This window comes from Camarhynchus parvulus, chromosome 4A (assembly GCF_901933205.1).
Source record: "Camarhynchus parvulus chromosome 4A, STF_HiC, whole genome shotgun sequence".
NCBI classification, from domain to species: Eukaryota; Metazoa; Chordata; class Aves; order Passeriformes; family Thraupidae; genus Camarhynchus; species Camarhynchus parvulus.
This window is the reverse complement of record NC_044600.1, coordinates 6,009,399-6,022,229: the sequence shown is the minus strand read 5'-3', so window position 1 is coordinate 6,022,229 and position 12,831 is coordinate 6,009,399. Positions and strand designations below refer to the sequence as shown.

At 53.3% G+C, this 12,831-nt stretch overlaps 1 protein-coding gene across 2 annotated transcripts in view; it reads right to left on the bottom strand.

Moving 5' to 3' along the window:
* Positions 1 to 12,831, bottom strand: part of OPHN1 (oligophrenin 1) — a 51,845-nt gene that overhangs the window by 21,724 nt on the left and 17,290 nt on the right. For both annotated transcript variants that reach the window (XM_030967627.1, XM_030967628.1), the window contains exons 3-7: positions 10,864 to 10,925; positions 9,393 to 9,464; positions 1,989 to 2,090; positions 970 to 1,080; positions 256 to 360 (exon numbers count right to left, since the gene is read on the bottom strand). In XM_030967627.1, the coding sequence (XP_030823487.1) occupies positions 256 to 360; positions 970 to 1,080; positions 1,989 to 2,090; positions 9,393 to 9,464; positions 10,864 to 10,925 (452 nt within the window). The remainder of the gene's footprint in view (positions 1 to 255; positions 361 to 969; positions 1,081 to 1,988; positions 2,091 to 9,392; positions 9,465 to 10,863; positions 10,926 to 12,831) is intronic.

Here is a 12,831-nt window from a genome sequence, read left to right as displayed (position 1 = left end):
TCAGGCTTGTTTATGCACCAGGTTAAATGATGCAACTGCAGTGGCCCATTCCAGAGAAAACAATTTCATAGACCTGTAAACTGTCCCATGAAAAGAGGGGAAAACCCATGTGAACTGAGAAGGAAATAACTGTATCTGCAACAATGCAAACATGGCCAGACTGCTTGGGTGGAAAGACCTTGCCATCAGAGGTGTGTAAATACAAATGAGAACAGAAGTCACACAGAAAAGTCCTTCAGCTGGGCAGGGACTCACGTTCTGCAGGCTGAGCTGGAGCTGCTGCTTGTATGGGAGGAAATCCTGTGTCAGCTCCACTGTCAGGTTGTTGTAAGTGAAGAGACTGTGAAGAAATGCCAGCACCTGCAATGGAGGGAAGGGACACACTGAACTTCTGTGTTTATAATGGAAGGAAAGATGGACAGAGTGTGGGGTTTCAGAAATTACATATTAAATTACTTTTTCCTCACAACTTTGGAATGCCAGCCTTGGTATGGCTTATCTACCACAGTGTCCCTAAAGCTCAAGCTATCAGCCTCACATCTGTCTGTATAAAACACCCAGAATGAAAGACCCTGCAGGGAGACCCAGAGCAGATGTGCAGAGATCATCCACAGGATCCCACACCCCACTGCAGCTGGCAGTGGGGCAGAGCCACCATCCAGGGCAGGGTCCCTGCACTCAGCCACAGTCTGGGACCCGGCAGGCCAGGCTGGGCAGGTAACAGCTCTGTCCCTCTGCAGACAGACAGCACTCACCAAACCCAGAGGGGGCAAGATAAGTCATAACAAGACCTGTAGCTCTGTACAGTGTCCAACCTGTCCCTCAGGATCCACAGACAGCCAGAAGATCCACAGGACTGGGGTTTCACAGTGCTCCAGCCCCACAGGACCTAATCCAACCTGGCAGCTCATCCCCTGCCAGCACATCTGAGCATCAGCCAATGAGACTGAGAGAAAAGGAAGCTCCTACCGGCTCCACAATACTGAATTTCTTGCTTTCTTGTACTTCCTGGATCTGGTACACATATTCAAGGGAGGACTCAAAGAAATTGTGTCTCTCTTTGTCCACCTGAAGGTCAGCCTAGAAGAAAGAAGGAAAGGTGGAAAAAGAAAATATATCACATGTAGTTTGAAAATATTTGACTCACTTTTGTCTGTCAGCCCACACATGGTTCTGTCCTCACTAAAAACCTGCCTAGTGTCCAGCCTAGCTGTGAGCTGGAACATTGGATATTCTTTTAAGTCTGCCCTTTTCTGGCTCCCTTTCATTCAAGGATCCAAAACTCCTTCTCACTCTGCAAGGAAAAGGCTTTCCCAAAGCTCTTTTATTACTTTAGCACAAACCTCTTCTCCTGACAAGGCCTGACTCCATCTGTGTCCCAGAACCAGCAGCTATGGAGCTGCAGCAGTGGCAGGAGCACACAATGAGCTCACACACAGTCTGCCTTGCAGAGATGCTCGTAGGTTGATGTGACAACTGGTCTGACAGATCTGACCAGATCCAGCTGCTCTGGTGTGGGCTGGAACAGCTGGCTTTCCTTCCTTGCTGCAACATGCCTGCAGCAGCACCAGCTGGAAGGAGCCCCCCTCCTCTGCCTGCCCCCACAGCCACCCAAAAGCACCAGCAGCAAGGCAGGACACCAGGCCAGCAAAAGGAATAATAACTGATTACTTTTCAGCCAGAGCACCTCCCCAGGTGAAAGGGGGGCCAGCCCCCAGCTGTGCCAGTGCCACTGGTCACTGCCCTTCCCCATCAAGGTGACAACAAGCAATGACAATGTCTGAAGCCACTCCCAGCATCCAACAGACACAGGAGAACTATGAGCTTGATTTCCCTGATCTCACAGAGAACTCAGGCTTTGGGTAGATTTAATTGATTATCAGTTTCAATTGGTTACTTGAAGGGATGATTCCTCTCCTTTTTTTAAGACCTAGAGCAGTTGGTGCTGTTGCTTCTGGACCTAACTCTGAGAAAAATTCCATACACACCTCCTGTAACTGAGATTCCTTCTTTTTGGAAGACAAATGCAAGTGGCGATCCAGCATAGAGTAAAACTTCTCACCATCCTTCTCAAACTTTTTCTTTCTTTCCTGTAGATGCAAAGAGGTTGAAGCAGAACCAGTTATTGGCATTTTCCAGATAAGAACATGCATCAACACTGAGATTCTTTGTGCAATTCTGTATTCCCATGGACAAATTTTGGTCAACCCAGCCAGAGAACAGAAGGCCACTTCTCATTTGCTCTGATTTCACAGCCCCTTGCCTACCTTGGATGCAATTACACCTCAAGACCCAACCTAGCAATACTCTGTGGCACAAGAAGTATTTTTTCATGCCAACATCATGGCAAAAGCCCTGCTCTCAATCTCTTCAATATGCAGTAAACTGAAGATGTGCTCATGCATCAAAAACCTGTTCACCATCTCCTGACATGCTGCTCACACAGCCCAGAAACAACTGGGCAAACACTGCAATGTCAGAGGCACAGCAAGGTCAAGAAAAGGTTCATTAGATTTTGGCAACTTTCTGTTCTAAAGAGTTTATCATTTGTTTCTGAGAGTACCAGAAAGAAAGCAGAAGCCTGGCGGGTCAACAAGCAGGCAGGAAATCCTCATCTGCCTCAGCAGTGCTGCAAAGAGAGCACAAATGAGCAAGAGCAGCAAACAGAGACACCCAAGAAGGAACCCCTGAGAGCAGGAGGGAGCAGCAGGACTGAGCACCAGGCTCTCAGCTCCTGCCTGCACTGACTGTGACACTGGCAATCACAAAACAACCAGAGTAGGGGCTAAGTTGACAAATACCCACTTTAGATGGTATCTGACATATCAGGGATTCCTGGGAGGCAACTAAATTACTGAAATCAGGAAATTCCAGCCTGGCAGCCGCCTCAGTGCCAGGTCCAAGCAGTTGAGAGCTGGTGTACACACAGTGCAGGTGTGTATGGGATACCCAGATCTTCTGTCTGGCTTTGGAAAGTTCAAGAAAGTGGAAAGCAGTTCCAGCTTCCTGGGGAATTACTGACATCTTTCAATATCTATCTCCTGAAAGCCCTGAAATCCTGTTGCCCCCACTCACAAATGCATGGCATAAGCAAGCATACACCAGTGCCACCACAAGCCAGAGCAGATGGGCTCTGCCAGACTGCTGGGTATCAGGAACTTTCCTCCTGAATCCAGTAGTGACCACAGCTTCCCCTGCCTGAAGTTTTGCTTCCCTGTTCCAGTTGCACAGCCTATTCCATCTGTCTGTCAGGATGCCCTGCAGCAGGATGCCTGGGGGCTCCCAAAACCCCTGGGCTTAGCACAGGTGGCTCCCAATAATAGGAACAAGCCTTCCTAGCAGCTGCCTTCCAGGGAAGAGGATTCTCTCCCCACAAGAGTCCTGCCATGGCTGTAGTGAAAGCACAGTTACCATGAGGAAGTGGCACCAGCCCCTGCTTATGTGTAAGTGTCTGGAGCAGGGCAGGCTTAGCCCAGCGAACCTTTTCACCTCAGCAATTGCATATCCTGCTGTGCAGAGCCTGGAATTACAGGACTCCTGAAGGGAAATGCATCCTCTGGAATCCCCCCCTGCAATGTCAGGTGCTGTGACTCTGTGTTAGCAGCCTCAAACATCAGAACAGAGACATCTACACCAAATCCAGAGGAAGAGGGACTCCTCCAAGTGTGAATCCTAATTTAAGCAGCACAGCAACTGCAGGGCTGAGGCCAGGAAAGGACGAGCAAAACAAACCACCATCCTCGTGACTGAGGCCCTGACCAGCAACCCCAAACCCAGAGCAGCAAAAGCATTTGTGGAGCAGCAGTTCCTGTGTCTGTAGGGTCAAACTCCTGGGCTGTCTGTGCCATTAATGCCCTGTCTAATGCAGCCAGGAGCTTTTCTTGTTTCCATTTCCCCAGTGAGAGCCTCCAAGCCCCAAGGCCACAGAAGTGCAGGGAAGCAGAGCTGTGGGGCTGCAGGCACAGCACTCCTCACATCTCAGAGGAGATGGCTGTGCCAGCAGCACGTCCTGAGATAGAAAAGCAGGTGCTGCCATGCAAAGGTAGCTGCAAAGCCAACCAAGAGCTCCACTGTCTCCACCAAGGTGGCATGCAGAGGTAGTGGTGGCAGCACAGGGATGGTGCCATCCCTGCTCCTCAGCAGCAGCAACGGGGCTGGAGCTCACTCCAGGAGTTCTCTCCTGCCTCTCACCACCTGCAAGCAGCACTCCTAGGGCGACTCAGCTGTCCCCACCCTGTGGAGAGGCCACCAGGGAAGACAGCCACACTGCAGGCCAGAGCTGGGACCAACCTCTCCTGCTCTCCACCTGGGAGGCTGCTCACCTGTGCCAGGTGCAGCCATGATATTTTCTGAAAAATCCTTTCCTTAAGATTTTTCCTCCTGAGAAGCTGAGAGGCCTCAGGAACAATATGTAAACAATGGTTGTCTGCTGCTGTGGAATGCAACAGGTGGATCTGTGATTGGTCTCGTGTGGTTGTTTCTAATTAATGGCCAATCACAGTCCAGCTGGCTCGGAATCTCTGTCCGAGTCACAAGCTTTTGTTATCATTTTTTCTTTCTCTATTCTTAGCCAGCCTTCTGATGAAATCTTTACTTCTATTCTTTTAGGATAGTTTTAATGTAATATATATCATAAAATAATAAATCAGCCTTCTAAAACATGGAGTCAGATCCTCATCTCTTCCCTCATCCTCAGACCCCTGTGAACACGGGCACAGCCAGGAGCTGTGGGAAGCACAGGGCAAGGGAAGCACCAGAGCCTGGTGCTGCCATGGCCAGGCATGGCAGAGCCCATGGGCAGGGGGATGTGCCTCTGGATGCAGCAGCCTGGCAGCACGTGGCTCCTGGCCTGTCCCCAGGGGAGGTGACATTGCTGTGGGAGGCTGTGGTGCCTCCCACAAGAGCCCATGGAGGAGGCCACGAGCTGTGTGTGGCTGTGGTGCCCACACAGATGGCCACAGGAGGCCACAGCCTGCAGCCACAGGGAGACCACAAACCACCAGGCTGCAGCTTTGTCACCAGCTGGTGGGCAGCTCCCTGTGGGAAGACATGGCGGGTTCTGAGGAAGAGGGGTCACCTCTGCTCGAGGAAAGACTGGGGAAGAGAAAGGAAGAGCCTGGGAGAGCAGGGGAGCTCCTTCTGCAGCAGGAGCTGGGAAGACACACAGGAACTACTCTGGGGAGTGCCTCCTCCTCTGGCAGCACCCAAGGCAGGCAGGGGCACACTGGGGACATGGAGCACTGAGCTCTTTCTGGGGATTGAAGGGACTGGGAATGATGTCCAGGACAGACCCATGTGTGTGACAGGACCACAGCGCAGTGTGGCATTTTGGGCCACTGAGAGGGAGCTGGCCAATCATTCCCACTCTGGTAATCAGCACATAACTGAACAGCAGAAGGACGACCTACAAATCCTTCTGAGTTGCCTGCTGACCAGAGCAAGCCAAGACAGAGAAAAAAAAAAAAACCAACACAAAAAATCACCCAGACTGAAGCACAATCTGGAAACACGAGCACAAATTAGTTCCTCATGAATATTCATCAAAGGGCAGCACCACGTTTGCATTAAGGTTTGCCAAGAGGCACCACCCACCTTCCCTTTGTTGCTCACTGTGAGACACCGAGCAGATCCCAGCGAGGGCAGGCAGGAGGGGGCTCTGAACCACCCTGAGCTGGGAGCTCTGGCAGGCATTGCTGTGCCCAGGAATGGCATCACCCTGTGCTGGGAGCTCTGGCAGGCACTGCTGTGCCCAGGAATGGCATCACCCTGTGCTGGGAGCTCTGGCAGGCACTGCTGTGCCCAGGAATGGCACAGCCCATGCTGGGAGCTCTGGCAGGCACTGCTGTGCCCAGGAATGGCATCACCCTGTGCTGGGAGCTCTGGCAGGCACTGCTGTGCCCAGGAATGGCACACACCCTGTGCTGGGAGCTCTGGCAGGCATTGCTGTGCCCAGGAATGGCATCACCCTGTGCTGGGAGCTCTGGCAGGCATTGCTGTGCCCAGGAATGGCATCACCCTGTGCTGGGAGCTCTGGCAGGCACTGCGTGCCGGAAGCATCACCCTGTGTGGAGCTCTGGCGGGCATGCTGTGCCGCAGGGATAGCATCACCCTATGCTGGGAGCTCTGGCAGGCACTGCTGTGCCCAGGAATGGCATCACCCTGTGCTGGGAGCTCTGGCAGGCACTGCTGTGCCCAGGAATGGCATCACCCTGTGCTGGGAGCTCTGGCAGGCACTGCTGTGCCCAGGAATGGCATCACCCTGTGCTGGGAGCTCTGGCAGGCACTGCTGTGCCCAGGAATGGCATCACCCTGTGCTGGGAGCTCTGGCAGGCATTGCTGTGCCCAGGAATGGCATCAGCCCTGTGCTGGGAGCTCTGGCAGGCACTGCTGTGCCCAGGAATGGCACAGCCCCTGGGACAGCACTGCCTGCCTGCTGAGGCTCTGGCTGCTCTGTGTGTGCCAGGTCCTGCCCACACCCTGACTGCCACCAGCACTGGGGTGACACTGGAGCCCCTCAGCAGCCTCAGGTCCAGCTCATCAGGGGAAAAAGGCAAACAGACTTGCCAAAACTCCCCCTTAACCATTCATTGCTAATTAGGATCCTCTGAAATTCCCATTTTCAGGGAGGTGGAGTGAGTGGCAGGTGAGAAGCCCAGCTCTTGGGCCTCTTCTCCTCTCCATAAGGAATCAAACACACTTTTCCTGCTGGGAGCCCCCACCTCCGTGCACACCTGAGGGGTCTGGGTGCAAGAACAGCGGATACAGGATGATCATAGCTCATTTTTAAGAGGCATCTGCAGTTAATTCAAAAACAGATTTCTAAAAAGTCAAGGGGTGTAGATAGAGCAGTTCTATCAAAGCACACTCAGTTCATCCTGGTGTTTTCCCTCACCCACTGCTTTCTCTCAAATGCTCCTTAGGCCCTGCTCCTCCAGAGATGAAAGCAAGTAGAAGTTATTAACCTTTCTTTTAAAATTATGATTAATGAAATTAATAACAGAATTTACTAAAACCTTTTAGGAATATGTTATCTCCTATGGAAGAAATTCTGACCAACACTGCAGCTATTCAGCATTCCTCTTGCCCTTACAGTACATCCCAACAAACTTCTCCCTCTGATTTTTTTGGTTAGCTTTGTGGTTTTGTTTTTTTTTAAAGCTGTCTCCTTCCAAGTGAAACTGGAATTAAACTTTTCTATTCAAATCCTCCTCAGCTCAGTAAGTGTGGCCAGGTTCTTCCCCAAGGGTCCCAGCCCCAGGGCTTGGAGAGGGAGGGATGGGACCTCCATATGCACCAGCTCCTTCCCAAACTCAGCCCCTGCCAGGAGTGCCAGAGCTGGGAAATGGGTCAGCTCAGGGGGTCCCAGAGCCTCCCTTTTACCTCTGCAGTGTCACTCACAGTAACAGCAGGTCCCAGGAGAAGCAGTGACCCTGGGCTGTGGTGGGAGGGAGCGGCTGGAGGGGGCTGCCCCGTGTGCCAGCACAGCCTCCCAAGGAGACTCCCCTGCTGCCGGCAGAAGGGCTGAATGCAGACTCAGATGTGCTGGTCAGACTGGCTGTGCTCCAGCCAGAGGCATCACAAAGCCTCGATTCAAGGGCTCTTCCTATTTGGCTGCAGCAGCTCGCACAGGGAACAGAAAACATCTCACAGAAGGCGACGCTGCCAAAATACGGAAACGGAGCAGAGGGCACAAATTCCCTGTGTCATGTCTCCAGGCTGCTCCACAGCCTGGCCTGGGCTTCTGCCCCTGGTGCAGATCAGAAAGGGTCCATGGGCTGATGGCAGACCCAGCAGCAATGGGAGGAACCCACACTGACAGAGCACAAAGGAGGAGCCTCATTTGTACCTTCCCTGTCCTGCTCCTGGGTGGGATGACCCAGAGATGCTCTGCAGGCTGGCAGGTGAAGGAAGGCTCTGTGCCCAGGGTGACACCTGAGGGTGCAGCCCACCAGCAGTGTGGCTGCTGTCAGGGAAGCATCAGAGCTGAGGACAAGGGGCTGGAGTGGCTGGGGCTCACTTCCAAACTTGCACCTTCTCAAGGCTTTGGGGTGGCACTGGGGACAGGGGTACCTCCCTGTGCATCCCTGTCAGCGTGGCACAGCTGGATCCTGGCACGGTGCAGGGTGCTGTCCTGTGAGCTCCTGCATGGAGCCACAGCACAGCCCTCTTCCCACCACAGTGACCTGGAGCCTCTGCAGCTCATGCTCCTCACAAGAAACAAAACCCCAAACCAAACTCCAATGGCTGAGCCACCTGCAACACCCCCTTCCACCTGGAGCACTGCCCATGCACAGGGACTGAGGAAGGGCTGCAGGCTGCCAGGTGAATCTGTGTCAGTGCTGGGGCTGTGGCACCAGCCCTGCTGAGACCCGTGCCAGCCATCAGGGAAGGGAGCAGGACATGGGCACAGGCCTGTGCGTGCAGCCAGCTCAGCTCTCGGGGCACAGCACGTTCTGGGCTGGGGGCAGAGTGGCCCTTACACACTTTAAGGGCTCTCTGGGACAAAACCAGCCTGAAGGACACGAGGGCAGGGGCTGTGGGCAGCACCTGTGCCATGCTCGTGGCTGCAGCTCTTCAGAGGGCTCCACACACCAGCCCTCAGGGCATGGCAGAGGGCAGGAGGGCCATCAAGTATCTCTTCTCAAACCCTGTATTTATTAAAAGTCAAAGCCTCCAGATGGGCTGGGCTGAATCCAAGCCTCAAGTGTTCTCCAAAACATCTCCATTTCAGAGCTGGGCCAGAGCCAGCCCCATTTTAAGCTGCCGCTGAGTAACATGGAACCTGGATTTCTTGATAGCAGACAAGGGAAATATGATCTTTTGTGCTCCACATGTGCAGAATTTTCTTTTTATAGCTTGTTTCTTTAAAAGTTTGGTCCATCTGAAAGACTCATTAGATGCTTTATGTAAATATTTCATAACAAAAGCCCTGTGACTATAATCAGGTTCTGCCTGCTGGCCTCTCCTGCTTTCCCTCCTTCCCTTCCTCCCTCCCACTCCACCACACACTTCTCTGCAGAAAGTATTTTCTTTTCAACAGCACTGACTGAACAAAGGAGAGAGGGGGTAAAGCAGCAAGGAGATCTCCTGGCTGAAACAAGCACTCCTTGCTCAGGACAGAGGCAGTGCTGGAATCAGGCCAGGAGAGAACCCAGAGAATTCAGGAAAAGATTTTGGAGACTCTTAGGATTGAAAAATCAGACTGAAAGTCACAGCACGAACCCTCATGCCAGCAGCTGAAAGCCAGCATTGAACAGGGAGTTTCTGAGTGCCTGAAGTCAGAATGCAGTGGAGCGACTGCTTGTTAACAACAACAGGAGAAAAAATCTGAATTCAAAGACAGTAACAGAAAACAAATCTGTTTACACTGAAAACAAACAAACAAGCCTTACCTTGGTGAACCCTATCTGCTCCTTCCGGAAGTTTTCCAAAGGTTTGATCAGCAAATCACTCGCATTCTGCACCTACAGTGCAAAGAAAAAGCATTTTAATTGCAGGATACGGATCAATTTTCTCCTAAACAGAGGCTGAACAGGGCTAGAAGCCAAGAGCTCTGAGATTTTAATGTTTTTGACTGGAAACTTCATCTCTTTCTGTAGGTGAATTCCCTTAAACCATCTGTACCTGCTTGTCCCCATGGGTGACACACAGCAAACCCCAACCACATCCCAGGAGCTTTGGGGACATCCTGGGGGTGACAGGGAGTGTCCCCCACCTCAGATAAAGGATGAAGTTCCCTTGTCTCGAGATTCAGAACAGCTAGGGAAAAGGGAAAGCCTGCCTGTGTCTCTTCCACTCCTGTCTCACATCTCAGAGATCTTTCCTGGGTGGTGCTCTGCACACCTTCACCATGAATCCACATGAAAGTGAGCTCATCCCAGTTTGTACCACTGGCTCCAGCTCCAGCCTGGCACTGGGACCAGCCTGCTGTCTGCTCCCATCCCCACTTCCCTGACAGGCTCTGCCCCACACCCCAGAGAAGGGAGAGGGGGACAGAAAGGGGACAGGACACCACACAGCACAGCCCCTCAGGGAAGTTAAAGCTGATGAACACAGTGAGTGTGAAACCTCCTGAGGGAGCTGCTGTAAAACAGAATTGATCCTGCAAGAAGAGGGGAAAAAACCCCAAGTTTGAAAATTGGACAGTGCCCATAACCCCTGAAACAACACCTTCCACTGCTGCCCCCACTGCCAAAGGAGCCACTATACCTGGGATGTAATTCATAATAAAGAAGTATCTCAGTGCTTTCCTGGTTTCCTGCTGTTCCTTGCCTGCCTGTGGACCCTCTGGCCCAGCCTGGCAGGAGCTCCTGCTGCTGCACGAGGCAGGGGAAGGCAGAGCCAAGCAGCACATTCCTGGCACGCTGCAAGCTCTCCTCCAAGCCTAACCTTCATGATTTTCCTGGAATTAGGAGTGAAATGGGAAGCCAGCACTGGCTCTGGAGGAGCCCTGGAGAGCTGAGGGCACATGGCAGCAGGAAGCTGATGGCAGTGCATTGTACTGCAGGAGCTGGACCAGCACTGATGGGCTCAGGGACACCTGCCTTCCTGCACCCAGCAAAAACTGAGCAAAACCACTTCTGATTCTTTAACCCTTGGTTTCCCCACAGAAGCAGCTGGTGAGCAGCCCCTCCAGCTGCAGGGCCTGGGGCTCTGTGCCTGCCCGAGCTGCCTGGGAGAGCCAGAGCCCCCCACACCCATTGCTGTGCCTGCCCATGCTCAGGGACCGTGGACAGATGAGCACAGAGCACATTCCCAGTGCTCCCAGCTTCCCTCTGCTGAGAAGCCTGACACAGAGGCACATGGGGCTGAGGCTGTGATTTGGCATTCAGGAATGACAGAGCCCAGCTCCCATCTCCTTACCATCATGGACCTCTCCAGCTCCACTTCTTGCAGCAGCTCTGCAAACTCCTTAAAGGACTCGGCTGTAAGAGAAGAAGAGGCTGGTCAGGGGAGCTGGGATGTGGCACCAGAGTGTGTGACACACCTCACTGGAGCTGGGATGTGGCACTGGAGTGTGTGACACACCTCACTGGAGCTGGGATGTGGCACTGGAGTGTGTGACACATGTCAGGACACCCCAATGTGGCTGCACCCCCAGCATGGCCATCTAAAGGGTGACAAAAAACCAAGAAGAGGTGGCTCCTTTTGGCAGAAACTGAGTGAGGCAATGCCAGGTGCAGGCTGGCCTGGAGGGGTATTTATGTTTGCAAGGGACAGGAGGGTCCCCTACCCAGGCAATGAAGGAGTGAAGGCCCTGGGAAGGTGAGAGGATGTTAATTAGCTTTTATTAGGAATTGTGTTATAGAGATGGCAACACAGGTGGCACAGGGCAGGACAGGCCCTGCCACTTTGGGCAGGACAGGGCTGCCTGGCCTGCCCAGACAGCTGCCAGCAGCACCAGGATGAGCTGTAGGCGCCACCTCTGTCCCAGGAAGAGCTGCAGGTGCTTGCCAGGGCCAGGACAAGTGTGTCAAATGAAAACGGCCTGGAATGACAAAGATCACATGCTGCACCAGGAAGCACAAAGTCCATGTACAGGAGGAAAGGCAGCAGGTGTAGACATGGTCACAGACACTGACACCACTCCCCAAAATGTCAGCAGTGAAACAAAAAGATCTCATTGATAAGCAGTTGGAGTCCAACTACAATAAAAATAGCATGAAACCTTTCCTTTAACAAACTGAAATAAGAATAATTCAGCCTGGGGTGATAAAGGACTAGGTGGGAGCAGCTGACCCCACACCAAGGGGGAACATGCAGCCCCTCTCCCTGCTCATCAGAGGAGAAGTTGGGAAGGGGCTGAATTTGTCCCAGGGGAGGAAACCTCTCAGCAGCAGAGCGCTGACAGTGCCAAGCCAAACTCCCCTCTCTCTGGGCTGCAAGGCAAGGCTGGGCAAACTCCTGCCCATGCAGGTACTGTGGCTGTGTGCTGGCTGCCTGGGGGAACACCCTGATCACCCCAGAGTACCTGGGAGCTACCTGGGAGTTAGTTGGGAAAGTTTCCCACAGTTCCAGCCTGCTCAGCACAGCGTGGGACAGCTCTGGTGGGTCCCAGGCTCCCTCTTGCCCTGGTGGGAACATCCCAGAGTGGCTCTGTGAGACCTCAGAGCTCTCAGTTCAGACCCTCCCTCCCTGCTGGGCAGGGCAGCTGTACAGCAGTGCAGGCACAGGATTAGCTTGTCCCACAGGTCAGGGAGGGGGTGCTCCTGTGCTCCCTGTGCCAGCTGAGGGCCCTCTCTCCTCATCCACAGCAGCACCTTGGGAGAAGTACCTGTCCTAAAACCCAGTGTGAGGATTCATTCTGCAGCTGCTGAGACACATGGAAGGCCTTGTGACACGGGCCCTCAGCTGCAGTGGCACAACAGACCTTCCTGATGAGTCAGCAGCTTCTGAGCTCTCCTCCAGTGAGGGCTCCAGCACCCAGCAATGCAATGGCCCTACAGCTCACACCAAGGCCATACGTGGCTGTCACTGTGGCTCCCAGGATGATGGAGTGCACAGACACCAGGGGCCTGAGCCAGGAAAAGAATTATCACAGGTAGAAAGAATCCAGCCCCAAACTTACAGGGAATATGTCAGTGCATGAAATGTTCCCTAGCTGTTCTTTCCCTTTGCTCTACAGGAAGAGCCCAGGAACGCGTTTTCTGGCTCCAGTCTCAGAACAGCCCACTGAGTTTGACCCTGCAGCACGCACAAGGCTCAGATCCTGCTGCCAGCCCAGCAGTGCCTGGGGTGGATCTGTGCTACTGGCCTGGGTCAGGGTTTGCCAGCCCATGCAGGGCAGTGTGGAGCAGGGGGGCCACCAGCAGCCACAGCCTGCCCAGCCAC